At 50.4% G+C, this 14581-nt stretch overlaps 1 protein-coding gene across 1 annotated transcript in view; it reads right to left on the bottom strand.

Annotated features, from left to right (window-relative positions):
* Positions 1-14581, bottom strand: part of LOC105699788 (tyrosine-protein phosphatase 99A) — a 156316-nt gene that overhangs the window by 44712 nt on the left and 97023 nt on the right. The window contains exon 3 of the mRNA XM_023434387.1: positions 14413-14536. Coding sequence (XP_023290155.1) covers positions 14413-14536 — 124 coding nt within the window. The remainder of the gene's footprint in view (positions 1-14412; positions 14537-14581) is intronic.

Below are 14581 nucleotides of genomic sequence, written 5' to 3'. Positions count from 1 at the left end.
AATCGTCAGCACTAACAATCAATCCCTTAGTCCGTGATAATCTGCTTTTAATTATTTAAGAGAAACCCCTTAATTAACGATTTCTCGTTCGTTGGATATTCTCGAAATCTGCATTCGTTATGCGAGTCGCCGCCTATTTATTAATATTAAAGGTGTTCCGCCATTTTTTTCCCTCCAGGCCGGAATAATCTCCAATCGGCGAATCCTCGATTGATTAAGCATCGTCCCGCGGTTCGTTATCCGCGGTTCGAAATAAATAAATAAATTTACATTACAGCGTAGCCGAATGCACTGTAGGTGTAGCGGGATCGAGACAAGCCCAGCGACATCATTCGGTCGTTACAATTGACCATCGAAGCGAGAGCATACGATGGGCAGCGTGGTTCGTTAAAAATTGAATCCATTTGCCAAGTCGAGCGTGAAACATTTAAATGCAATGGAAAATTGTATTCGACGTCTACGTCGAGCCTGGATCCACGTTTTGCCTCGAGATGGACTAATCATTCCCGCTGACGGTGCGGCCCTCGTCTACGGCTCTGAGTTCTGACACGCTTCTACTTCTCTCCGCCTCGAAAAGGAGGAGAAAAGGAAGAATTCGATATTCATTAGTTTGAGAAAAATTTCAATTTGCATTAATATCGGCGCTCGCCCCTCTCTCGCGCGGTGCCACCTCCGGGAGAAATTCTTCCCTCGAGATTTCCATACTCTACGTGTCCCACGTGGTGCCATTTATCAGGACATTAAAAGACAGATATTCGGCAGAGAATTAATATTAATGGGAATTATCATCCCGTCATTATTTGAGTTCGAGGAATGAACAGCTCACTGACAGTTTGATCGCTCGAGGAAGTCCTCGCCCCGGGCCGGTAGCGACTGTTTATGACAAGTTTGACAATTTTTATGTACAACTAAAAGCAAAGTTTCTCTACGCTCTTACTCCCGGACGCGGAGGAACTGGCGGAATGTAGTGGCCTCCTGGAGAGTGTGTGACATTTATACAGGCGCGTGTCACGTTAGGTAAAATGTGAGCTCGGATACGCAGCAGAGACCTCGGAGAAATTCTATCGAAGGAGGATTCGAAAAGTAGCGTATATGATAAAAAAGATCTATAGAGGAAATGTTTAATTACAACGAAGCCACGTGCCGCCATTGTTGTTCGGAAGAAAGATATCTCCTCCCAGGAGTTGCGACTGTTTAAACCAGGAAAATTCTCTCCATGCCTCGGACACGGTGACTGGAACTTAATATATTATTATTTCCGAGGAGTAAAAATCTCCAGCTCCGCGGAAATTACACGAGATGCTCTTCGGGCCGTTCTCATGAATACAATAGAGATTTTCCAGGTGCTCCGGAGGAGTCTTCATGAAATGGATGACCAAACCCCCAGAGCGCGGCTCCACGGTGTTTCGGTTAAGGGGCCGCGCGACGGCGGTGAGGAATAAAAATGAGGTGATGTTAATTACCGTAGCAAGCCACCCATTTACGTCCCTGTAAAGGTGGGGGGCATTATACGGTGCAATAAGTAGGGGTCCGCGAGTAGATACGTATCCCCAAGATGGCCGCCGGAAGGCGACAAGGCGGTACCGTCACCTCTCGGAGTGAAAACCCTGCCACATCGGCGGCGTCCCATTTATTTAGCCCCTTTCATAATTTTTAATTCCATTCCTCCAGATTACGGTGGGAATACTTAAACGGCGCGCGGCATTTCTTAATTACAGATGATGCATGGCCGAGTATTCTCCCCGCCCCGACGAACCTCATTCCACGTACCGCGGGCGGTTCCTTGTTTTTCCTTATTAATTTTATTAAATCATTCCCATTTACACGCCGCGGGGCAGCCGCCAGTCCGAAATGGCGGCATCGATGAAATACGAGTGCAAATACAGCGGCTTTTACGGTTCCCAGAGTGTGAGTCCGCAGCCCGGGCTAATTAAAAGCTACATAAACTCTCGCCGTGGATGCGCGACAAAGCATTCTGCGGCGGCGTGAAATATTTCGGCCGCCATCTTGCCGGAATTTCATCGGGACGCCGTCTTTCATCCAAACTCGGTATTTTTACCTAAAAATAGACACGGTTGGAAATTTAAATTATAATAAATTCCCCCACGTTTCCAGATACCGAGTTAAGGAATATGCATGCTCGTATATACAAATTCCGCTGAGAGTTGATCTTTGCACGGGTTTCTCCTGCAAAAGTAGGATCACGATTTCGAGGAGCGTCGACCAAGAGGCGGGATGAATGAGCGCATTTACTAAATTGCTTATTATCTCCGGTCCTTTTTAAGAAAACATGGAGAACCGGACCGTTCTCGTCGGACCACGCTCGAGAAGTCGTTCGTTAAGCACTCGTGACTCGACTTTTAATTCAACACCCAGCTCGGTAACGAGAGTATCATTTAAGTAATCCCTTTTTCGTCCTCGAGTGGTCTCCTTTTCGTACATAAATGTCTGTACACAGAGGTATGTACCGCTTTAAGTGTACAACGATGGGCTCCATTTACGCAAATTCAGGGGCTTAACTCCGCGTTATCGATTTCGCGGGCAGAACACGAGAGCTTTGAGTAATTAGCCCTTTGAAAAGAGTGCCATGGGTTCACGGTGCGCTTAACCCGGTACCATGGGTATTTCATACGTGAAAAATTAATGCCCAGATCGCGCAAACCAATTACCCTGAAATATAAATTCACCGATCGGGATAACATTAACGCATCTGCCTCGTTTTAAAGCACCCCCTGCAGGAGTATCAAAAAAACCAGCAGCTGGAAAGCCTGATAATAAATACCTGTTTTTTTTTTTTTCATTTATTTCATTTGCGGACACGCGCTTTCGCGATTCCCCGCCGGGGAGAAACTAATTACGGAAACAAACGTCCTAATGGCCTATTCCATTTCATCTGTCAGGCAAAAATGAGAAGCAAATGCGCGTCGTCAAGAGCTACGCTCCTGCTCCTTTTTCCGCCGCAACTTTTAACGAAGGCCTTAAACGTATCGGAGAGCTTAAAGCCGGATATATCGCAGCCTGACGAATGATTTTCTAAAGTCCAACACCGCCGAAACTCACCGTTTCCCGTGTTTCCCTTTATCGTTAAGGAGACCGGGACTAATTCCCCGGTCATTTTACAAGGGACCGTAAAAATGCCCTCTTTTGCGGATACACTTATTTAGAAAAAGGGATTCCCGACAATGTTATTCGCGTCATGGTCTTCCGTCTTCTGGGCTATTTTTCTGGATTTTACGTACAAAGGGAAAAGGAACCAAGGGTCACAGAGGCGATAAATATAAGAACCGGGTATGCTCGAGTTCTTTATGTAAACGGGAAGTAAGGAAACACTCGAACGAGGTCCGCCTTTCCCCTAAGGAAAATACCCTTTATCGACACGTGCGACCGTGAGAGTTATGCGAACATCGATTAGAAATGGAAGAACACGTGTGCCGTGCACATAAACGTAGATTTGCATCGGCCTGACGTGTCTGGTTATTGGAATTGACATCCCGCCTTTCGGGCTCGCCGACACCTCGTCCAACCTAAATTGTCACCTCTTAAGTCTCCCCAAATAGGAGGGATAATAACGGAGGAAAATAGTCCAACGAAAGAAAAAATAATTTTCCGCCGGTCCTTGCATCCCTCGTTGCAGTTTGCACCACTCTTGAGACGTTTCTCCTCGGTGCTTGGCTGAGAATCAATTTATATGAGTCCCCTCATCCGGCATGTAAGTCCGTGGGAATGCAGGCCACGTTTTCCGTAAAGTTCGGCTAACTTAATTCGACAGTGACACGACAACGCTACGTGCCACCTGGCTTAATCAGGATTGCATTCACATCGATTTATAAAATCCGAGCACACCTTCTCGACGTTCTAACGAGCTCTGCCGTTGACGCGATTCCACGTCAAAACTCGACGGGAATTAAATGTAGAGCAGAGGGTGGGTCTTGCCAGGAAAGCCGCTCTTTCCTTGAAATGGTCGAAATTCCAAGGAACGAGCCACTTCTCCAGGGATCTCGGGAGTAACGAGGAAGCTGCGTGCAACGGCGGTCCCTTTGTTTCGCGGGATCAATTACAGGGCTCTTATTTACTTTTTCCATCTTCATTTCGCATTAATGGAAGACCCGCCGCGCTTTCGGCCGGCCGTAAGACCGGGGAGGGGTCATTTCCCCATTACATAAACCTTAGCGGGAGCGGAGGAGAGAGAGAAATAAAAAAACGAAGGAAACATAAATCCCCATAAAATTCCGGAAACCGAGATAGCGATGTTACGCCGGGACGTCGAGGGAACGGGGAAGACAGAGGGACGGAAAGAGGGGCCCAGGTGGGTCGCGATGGCAGGTTACTTCCAGCACATATTTCCAGATTAATGACAATTATTATCCGGTGGACACGCGACAGTGGCCTGCTCGGCATCGGCCAGGGGGCATAATTGCGTTAGTTGGACCGACGATGTTGGACTCGTTTTCCGTTTTACGGGATGCACCGTCGTCCCGATTTCGGATATTCCTTTGGTGCTTTCCCTGCGGAATCTGCGCGTCGATTTCCACCCCCTTGGCCATGGGTTTTGTGAACTTCGAGGGGTGGTAGTCCGTGATGTCGATCCGCCACCAAACGACAGCCCCCTGCAAGGACTTCGCGATTGATTTGTGACCTTATCAAATTTATTTAAAAATTGACGATGAACGGGGCACCTCAATTTGGTGAAGTGCAAAAGTGCGAAGTTTCTGAAGTGCATCTTACTTGCGATGTACCCCTCATGCGTGGTGTCCGATTCGAGGGTGCCTCGACTTACGTTGCTCGTCACCTTTCGCTACGTTAAGGTGCTTTTCCCTTGTCGATACGGATTTTGCGAGTCCCAGTAGAAGTTCCGCCTGCGTTTCCGCACCTCCGGGTCCTATCGATTCGCGCCGAAGTAGCTAACCAGAGAAAAGGCCAATGGAATGTTTCCTCGAGGGCGAAGAGTGCGGGCAATCCGACTTCGCCAAGTTGGACGGTCCATCTCTTGAAGCCTCGCAGGAAAAGGTAGAAGACGTCGCTGCAGACGTTAGAATGTCCGTCATCTTCGTTAGAAATTCCCTCGGCAAACAGCGAGCTCTTTGCGGGCTCCGAGCGCTCGATTAGCCATTTCCAGTGCAGTCGTGGTCGAAACATCCCTCGGCAGATGCAACTGCGTCTTCGAGGGAAGCCCTCTGCCTGACAAAATCCGTCGGAAAAGGGAAAACTGTCCTCGTCTCTTGAGTTTTCAGGATATTGGCTCTATCCTCGATTAGCCATTTCCTATGCAATTTAGGTTGAACTATCCCTCGAGGGCTGGAAAATTTTCCACTATTTCCAAGATTAGCTATTTCCGGTGCAGTTTACGTTAAAACATCCCTGCATCCGCAACCGCGTCCCGACGTTTTTCAAGAGGAGTCCTCCGCCTGCCAAAATCCTGCGGGAAAAGAGAACCGTCCCTGTCTCTTGAGTCCTCACAGTATCGGCTCCATCCTCGTCAGACGGTAACGAGGATTTGACGAGCACTCCGCAATGCAGCCAAACAGCTGACATGGACTCGACCTCCCCAAGGCTCCGAAGTGCACTTCTTTTATGATCGCCCATCCAGAAATATACCGGAGGTCCCTGAATCTCGTAATACCGCCCACCCGGGGTCTGATTTGCATCGACGGGAAGTAACCGGCCGTGGCGTCTCGAGTCTTCCAAAGCAAGTGCCGCCATATTTAAACGAAGTAGCCTTCTTGGCTAGCGACGTAAAGCGGGAGGATTTTTCTGGATCCCCGGAAAAATGTCCTACGGGGCTCTGGAAGCATGAACTTAATTTCCCCCCCACGAGAGGAATTCCGAAAACCTCTCGAATTTGTTTGATTCCCGTTCGACGAGGCCGGAGGACACTTTGCAACGCGCGGTTTTTCTATAATGAAAAATGCGCAAAAACCCGCCGGTCATTATTGCACCTCGGGCGTTCGGTGTTAATTCCGTGCCGCTCGCCTTTCTCTAGCTCGTTGACTCTTAATCATTCGGATCGTTACCACTGGGCCTCGTAAAAAGGTGAATTATGGATGCCCCCGCCGCAAATGGTATGTTGTATTATACAGCCACGCACCGGGTGTCCGGTTAAATCCGCGCGGAGACGGCCGCTTTCCGCGCGCGGAAAGCTTAACGCCGCCGCGGTCGAAAGATTGAGACCGCGCTTTCGTTAATAGCCGAAGTAACGCGCGGATTAACGGCTAGGATGCGAGATGCGAAACTCGCGCTTCATCACCTCGGGATCAGGGAAATCCCCAGAGCACGGCGTTAATTATCGCGCGGTATTAATTAGAATGGCGCGCGTAAATAGGAATTTGCAGGGGATTCATGTTTCACGCAAACCCGAAACTCGAAAATCGAAATTGACCCTTGTGCCGGGTTTTCCAAGTCACTTCCTAAGGTCCACTTTGGCGCCCGAGTAAAGTCCTTCGATTTCTCGAAATTTCTTCTCGAAAGTTGCCGCGCGGTGCCCTCGCCAGTGGAGACTTCGATGCTCGAACAGGAGGGACGAAATTTTCCGGGACGTCGCCGCCATGACGGCCCGGTGAACCGCGAGACTTTTGATACGTTGCTCTCCGTTATGTCCCATCGATGCAAATTAGATGTCGAGAGCTGGCATTATATGCGACGTTCCCCGGGATTCCTATAGAAATGTCCGCCATATAGAACTCCATGGACGGGAACCGGCAAAAGGAACTCCGCGACGAGAATTGACTTCGCTCATGGTCGACATTGAGACCGTTTTGTCATGTTGGCTTTTTTACGGCGTCTATCGGGAATTTCGAAACGTATCCGCGGTTGAAATAAGCGAAACGCGACGTCGAACCGTGAACAAAAAGTTGAGGAACGGAAGCCTTCGATTTAACAAGAGCGACAAAATGGCCGCGCGTCCGAAGATAACCCGAAATGAATATAAATATTGAAGGTAATTCTCGGTGGAGGGGGTCCTGGATTCCGGAAGTCTTCTTTATAATATCGGTTGGTCCCGATTCCACGGTGGCTGGAGAGTAACCGATAAAAAGCACTCAACAAAGAGGGTTAAATACTCGTCTATCCCCATTGATAAAGTAGGCATTTAAACGCGCCAAATAAATCTCGCTCAGCCCAATAAATCTCCCGGTCTGCTCGGACGATTTACGTTAGTTTAGCTTGGCCAGTTATAGACGTTTGTCGGACGGCTCCGACCGAAACTCCACCCTTCTCACCTCTTCCAATCTCTGTTTTTTTCTTTCCTCCCCAAAAATCAGGACCTCCCAGGGCGTCGTAAGAAACGACCTAACCCTTCTCCTACTTTTCCGGTAACGACTGAATTTCTGTGAATTATTTTTACTCCCTCTGGCAGCTTCGTCCACAGTCATGCACTGCCTCTGGGGGTGGCGGAACGAAATAAACGTCAAACGTAACTGCAGGGGGGTGGAAGAATCCCGGAGGCGATTCCTTCGATCGGGCGAGACGCTCCCTCGTTCTTTGTTCCGAGCCGCGTTTGCAACGCGAAAAATTTCCAATTTTCACCTTTCCGCGACCGGGAAGGGAGGCAGATAGAAGGGGATGAAAGGGAGAAAGAGACCGGCCAGCGACGATCCCGACGATGATGAACTTTCGCCGGGGAAGAAGAGCTCGCCGATGGGAACGCGGTCGTCTCGAGATATCGCTGTGAATTCCATCCTTTGAACCGGAAGATGTACAAAATGAAAAGGAACAAACGATCCTAATGGCACCGTTGGAGGCGCCCCGTCGACGAGGGGGAGCATGGGAACTCTATTTTTCTACTTAAGGGAGAGTTCATCCTCGTCGAGACGCAAAGAGAAGGGGCCGCGACGGAGCCTCCCTGAATTCGGTGGGGGATGAAAAATTGGAATTTTTTACCCCGTCAACTTGGCGAACGCTCCGCAGGCCTGGGACGTTAGAAATAATAAGCCCTCCAAGTCAAAGGGAGGACCCTTAGAAACCCCATTGCCCTTTTTCCACTCTATCCAACCCCCATACCAAAGTCCTGCATTTTCTCTCCTTCGTAAAATCATTTAAATTTCCAATTCCGTTCGATTTCAGGTACAATTAATGCGTGAGGGGTGTTATCGGGCACGGTTGCGTTTCTTCCATGTTTTCCGTGAATTATGAAAAATGGAATTCGCAGGAAAGCCCGACTCGAAGGCGCTTATGGTGCGAGCTGAGCCCTCGACTCCTGCTCGTCGGATCTCGGCTTGCCGGGCTCGAGTCGAGATTAGCTCGTAGCTGTCATTACGAAATAATGCGCACGATATGCCGTATAAAAATGGCGTGTCTCAGTATTTCTCCGGGATTACTCCGTCGGATTTGCGAGGGCCCTCTCTCTCGTACGAGCTCTCGGAGCCGCGCGTGCGTCCTCTCCGCGAAAAGTGCATCGAATCGAACGCATTCCGGGGGTTGGTGCGCGCACATAAACGCAGCACATAATTGTTTGCATATCTTTGTGCGATCGATGGCATATCCGGACTGTATGCATGCTCCCCGGTACCGGGTTGCACTCCCCGGATGCCCCTCCGGGGAGATCTTTCTCGGTACATCGCACAAAGGTTGCGCACGGTACCAGCGAAAAACCTTTACGGGGCGTACTGAAACGTATGATGGGCATGTTTCCCTTTTTTCCTGGCCCTCGATTTTCCGCGATTTTCCCCGATCCATCGGGGAAATCCTTACGCTCGGTTATGCCCCGTCCAGGGAGTCCGGATGCCAGGGGGTCGCGATTTCATGCATGCAATCCACCCCTTACGTGTTCGGCTACCGATTTCCCCGATCACCGGGGATAGGGATGGCCACGTTCCCAAGTCCTCTTAGCCGGGATGGGTGAAAACGCTCGTGAGGGTTTTTTATTTTAGACTTTAAGGGCCGCCCAGAGGGTGGCGAACAATGATCTTCGGTAGTGGGAGCTCTTCCCGCGGAGGGAGGGATGAAACGTCTTTCCTGGCGTGGTAGAGATGCGGTAGAGGTAGTCGCACTCGGCGAGAAAAACACCCTTGTAAACACACCCCCGTTTGCATTTTTTCCCGAGCTCACCGCTGGACTTTGCGTTTTCTACCCCCCGCGAAGGGGTGGTCCCTCGGTACCTCGCATAAAGGCGTCTCTCAGAGACGCAGCGCCTTTACGCTCCCGCTCGTAATTCGTGACGTCGGAGGGGAGGATGATTAGGAACTCGCCTACCGTGCTAAAAGGGTTGGAAAAGACAAAAGTCCGCTGCGTCGTACCGTCGTATTCTCAGAGGAGACGGGGTGTCTCGCTGACGGATTAGCGACACTTTAAGGCGAGCCCCGTCTCGGAATTGATTTCCCCAGTGTGCCAAGGAGGGAAAAATCAAAATCATCCCCCGAATCGAGTTGTCACCAATCGGTCGATCGTCCTCCGGGAAGGGTCCCACCCCTTGAACGAGAATCACCCCGAAAGGACGCGCAACCTGGATCTTAGTTCCCTATTGAAATCCAACCCCTCTTTTTGACCCCTTAATTTTTTCGATTTCACCCTTCCGTTTCATCGGGAGATGGATACTGGAGCAACCGCATCTCTCGCCGAGATTCGAATCGATACACCAACACCTGTAATTGGAGTGGGGCTAGTGTCAAACTCTGGCCAGCTGCCAACTGGGGGTGAGCTGTTAGTTGGCAGCCGCAGAAACGGCTCGCTCGAAACAATAAGTAGTGCCCAAAGCGAGGGGAGGCAGTGAAGAAAAATCACGCCCCTTTGCCGACATTCCGTCGAAGGATGGCTACTGGCCTGTTTTAGCCAACAAAGCCGTGAACAAATGAAATAGGAAAATCTGGGTAAAATCCCGCACTACCGGATTACGGGAATTATTCATCACGGCGTTTCCCTCCCCTCGGAGGGAAAGTCTCGCCGATTTTATGGGGCAAAATTAAAGGGGCGAAATCGCCGAGGGTCCAGATCGTAGTAGGAAATCTCTGGTGCACTCTCCGCCTTCATCACCATCCCCCGTCCATTCGGCCACCGCTAACTTCATTTCGGGGATTGTACCGCTCCCACGTTGATGCGGGACCTCCGCATTCCGCCTTGCCAGATAATCGGCCGTGGGGAAGATTAGACAGAAAACTTAATTATAAAGATTCGGATTGGTTGGATTCTCCCGGGGCTCGTAGAGCCTCGCTCCACGGTATTCGCGGATACCGTCGAGGTACTTTATGGCCGTGCCTCGCCTTTGCACCGAGCCGCAGTGGCTCGATTACTCCCAGTGTCCTGCCGAATGTAGGTTTCTCTCTTCGGGTACTTAAACAGCCTCGGGAACCTTTCGAACTTCGACCCTGACCCTTGGGATCCGAGTGGTTTCTTTATGGACTCTTATTCGAGAATACGACGCAGAGATGCCAAATTCTACGAATGCCCTCGAGAACGATATAAATTATTCTCACCGATATTCCGGGTTTCATCGATGTACCAGGTTAGAAAAATATTCACGTCTTTTATTAACGGCGGGGTCGGGCATGGAGATGTCCCACTTGTGTGCTAATATTTTATATGAACACGGTATTCATCTGTCGCCTTAAATACACGGGAATGAAAGAAGCCACTATAGTGGCGTTTCGTAGGTAAAGGGTTTAAGAAAAATTCCACGGCTCGATATTTTGGGCAGAACTACACATGGACGACGAAAACAAAGACACGAGTCAACGCGACAGAATTTCCAGCGAGACGGAAATCGTACATGCGAGTAAACGAGCGAGAGGGATTTTCTCTTTAGGAATATCCAGGAGCCCTTTCAGAAACAGCCGTTCAAGATGAAGTTCACCCATAGTCCTCGAACCTTCCGCGCTACTTTGGACATTCATCGACGTGGGTTCATCAATCGGATCGTCGCGCAATCCAGTCGCATTAGGTACGTACTAGGCAATGGCACTAAATCGTAAGTAAGACTTATCGACCGCTTCGTGGAGACAGTGCCGTGAAATGGGTTCGCCGAGGATGTGACTCGAATACAATTATGAGCCTCGAAGCGAGCGCGGGCGGAGTTTTACAATTTCCCCGGAAATTTCGAGGGGGGTGTTACGTTTCGCCCTCGTAAACCGCTTTTGCATGAGTTCCCTCGGAGGAGCCGGGGTCCGCGTATTTCATCGGAAGAATTTTCCCGCGGCAACGAGCGCCGTAGAGGAGCGCTCCTTCCCCGAGGTGGCGGGGCAGAAATACCGAGGCTCCCCGAAACCGCGAGAAATTCCAAAGGGAAGCGGGAAGAAAGTCAAAATACCCCGACGCGGGAACTTTATCTCGTTACCCGTCTCCCGCGATTTAGGGGCCTCGTAATAAATGCAGTCCGCGTCCTGGGGGGCGCGTTGCAGACGTCACATCCGACGTCAATTACATAAATCGATTCCATACGGTTCATACATCGGAGGACGTCTTTTCGAGTCCCCCGCGTCCCGATATCCGGTCGGTACCGAGGAACTCCTTCCGGTACCGGGACCAATCGATGCACCCCGTTCCGTGTAATTTGACCGCGCGACGTCGGGCCTCCATTGAAAAATGCATTCCCCTTCGGTGGGTCCCCATCCTCGGCGCTTCATCTTTAAACTCTGTTCCCTTTAGCCCCGGCGACAAAGCCGCGCCTTTGTGCATCTCTCTTCGCGGCCAACCTGCGACGCGACTCTCGATGGGCCTCCCCTTCCTCCCCTTTCGGAAGAAACCGCCGGAGGAACTTTTAATCTGTTGCACGCCGCCGACAGGTGACGACCTGGGGGGAAATTAAAATAATTAAGGACCCTGGGAAATTAATGGCCGCGTATTGTCGCGGCCAGGGCCGATTGTTCGGCGATTAGGATCCCGCTGGGACGACTTCTGGCCGTGTCTCGGTACCACTGGAGAACCCCGCAGAAATATCGTCGGCTCGATAAAATTAAGGCGAGGGGTGAGAAATGAATACGTAATGCGTGTGTGCCCGGGAGTGGCCGACTTTCGTGTTTGCCGAAGACTCGAACTTACCAACTCGGCGAGCTCCTTTCGCGCAAGTATCCGCTTTTCCTTCACGATGTTCCCGTTTGAGTTGGGCCCACCCTCTGGAACTCGATTTCTTAACTTTCCGCCGAGCGAGCTCGAATCGCCCGATATTCGCGGGAACGACCGAGTGCCTCGCTTTTCCTCGGCGTGTTACTCGGAAGGCATTTTCTCCCGTCGATTCTCATTCCCGCCGATGGTCGCGCACCCCCGAGGTGGGAAAAGCGCGATCGCGCAATCCGAGGAATGATAAGCCGACGATTGGGTCGAATGAATGAACTTCGAATAACACAATTGACTCATTGTGAGGACGTCAGTGACATCGTTAGGCGTGCTCGAGGCGAGGGATGAAAGGATAATGTCTCCTCGATGGGATGGAAGTGTCCCTGAGAATGACACCCCTGCAATCGACAGGGCGGAGATTGCCACGATTCTGCCGGAAAATCATAATTAATTAAACCCTTTCCAGTTAAGGTCACTTCGTAACCGAGTTAGGGAACGGTACTCAAGGAGGAAGAAAATGTTAAACCCAAGTGAAAATGATTTTCTTGGATAATTGTGATATCCGGGATGGGGCGGAAGGGTTGACGAGGGTAGTTTTCCGGAGCGAAGAGTTTTCGCGCCTGTCACAGTGGCCCCGGTCGTCAAAGGACATAATAGGGATCAGGATGAAGCGGCTGGACCCGATCCTCTTAGGGGATCGGAAAATGGGATGGATTTTGCCAAAAACATCCCTCGGGAAAATGAGGGTCGCCCCTTGGATTTTTCCCCCGGCGCGTCGACTCTTTAATTCCTCCCTCCCGAAAATCCGAGTGGCCTAAAGAAGTTCGGCTCAACTTTATCATAGAACTAATATTTTCCAACTCCCGTGAAGTATTGCGATAGTTTCCGGAAGGGATCGGCCGCGGCAGGAGGTGCGGCAAAATGGTTCTCACGGGAACTTCAATATTTGGCGACCGTAACGACGTCTTCTGATTTATTTCCTGCAAGTTTCCATCTTGCTTTTTCACCGCCGCCGACTGAATGAAATACCCAAGATGAATGTGCCCTCGGTCCGGGAACTTCCCTCCGGCCTTCGTTTCTCGTTAATTCCTCGGCTCGCTCCACGAAATTCCTCGGCCCTTCGCTCGATTATCCCTTTCAGGGAAATTAGAAAGAAATTTCATCAAGGGATCGGGCGATCGCGCCACCTGCTTCCGGGATTTCCGAACAATCGACAAGATGGCGTCGCGCGTCGAAAAACCGTCTCCTTGGCTCACCAGTTAATTCGAATTCCGAAGGAAAGACAAGAGAGAAATTTACCGACGACGTGGAGAAATCCTCGTTTCCGATTATTCCATAGATCCGCAAACCGGAAATTTATGCATGGCGGAAAAGAAACGCGAAAAATCGAGCGCGAAGGAAAAGAGTCGACTTATCAACGGCGGAGCTCTCGTTGGGCCCTCTTCAGCCCGTTGATACCTCATCAAGTACCTTATTACGCTGGCCACTGCAGCCGACGGCCATTATGCACGCGAATTAAAGAATGTAGAGCTCCTCGTCCTAGCCGAATTCCACGAGAAGGGAGAAAAGCGTGATCCTAATGGAAAGTCTCATTTGGGAAATTTTGAGAGGAGCCAATCGGGTCGAGAGCTCAATAAGGAATCCGGCGATCCTCGGCGAGCTTAAGGAAGGACTTAAGGGAGTCCGAAGGCTCGCTCTTATCATACGTTTCTTCCACCTGATTTTTCACGAACGCAGGATAAAAAGTTGGCCTGGAAGCCCCTTAACGAGGTGCACCGAGTGCCGGGAAAAAAGTCGGAATGAAAATCCGAATCGAAGTGGGCCGAGGTCGCTTATCGGGGGCTCGGTTCATATCGCACGCCTTGGCTAATTTTATTTTCCCTTTATTTTATCGGCTTTCGCTTCTCGACTTTCGAGAGCCGATTCGATGTCCCGTCTTCCGAGTCCCAGGATTCGCCGAAGAGTCCTTCCTTTTGGTCTTCCCTCCATTCTTTCCTCTCTCGAACCCCCCCCAGTGAATTTGTTCACTTGAATTTTCATCGCACGGATCCACTTATTTGGACGTGACACCGAGAAGTCACCCAACGAACTCTGAAACTAACCTTCTCCCCGGAGTTAAATGTCCCCTTAATGCTCCGTCGAGCCTCTCAGGTGCTGAACTTTTGATAGCAACCTGGGCCCTGAGATTGCTTGACACGGTTTCGGATCTGCTGAGACACCAACAGCAGGACAAAATTCATTTACAGCGACTGCATGGGAAATGAATTTTGTACGGAATGCGTGCAACCTACATCTCGACTGGTGCCACCCGAAATGGTTCCCCTACTCCACTTGGTGAGAAAATTCCGCGGCTTGGCGAAAGGAATTTTCATTTCTCCTAGAAAGTCTCCCGGAAAATTTGTCAGTATTAACCACGTGCTATCTGTCACTTACCGGATGCTGATGACGTAGTACGAGATCGGGTTATTGTGCGAATTCGCACTGTCAGCCCAGGAGAGGTTCACCGCTCGAGATGTGAAGTGCGTCACCAGAGGCCGTTCCGGGGGCGCAGGAACGTCTGAAAAATGCGAATCGGATCTTAATTTCAATCGACTATGGAAAT

The sequence above is a fragment of the Orussus abietinus genome, unplaced genomic scaffold (genome assembly GCF_000612105.2).
Source record: "Orussus abietinus isolate OABI.00-Male unplaced genomic scaffold, Oabi_2.0 scaffold10, whole genome shotgun sequence".
Classification (NCBI taxonomy): domain Eukaryota; kingdom Metazoa; phylum Arthropoda; class Insecta; order Hymenoptera; family Orussidae; genus Orussus; species Orussus abietinus.
Note: the sequence above shows the minus strand (reverse complement) of the source record. Positions and strands in the feature narration are given on the sequence as shown.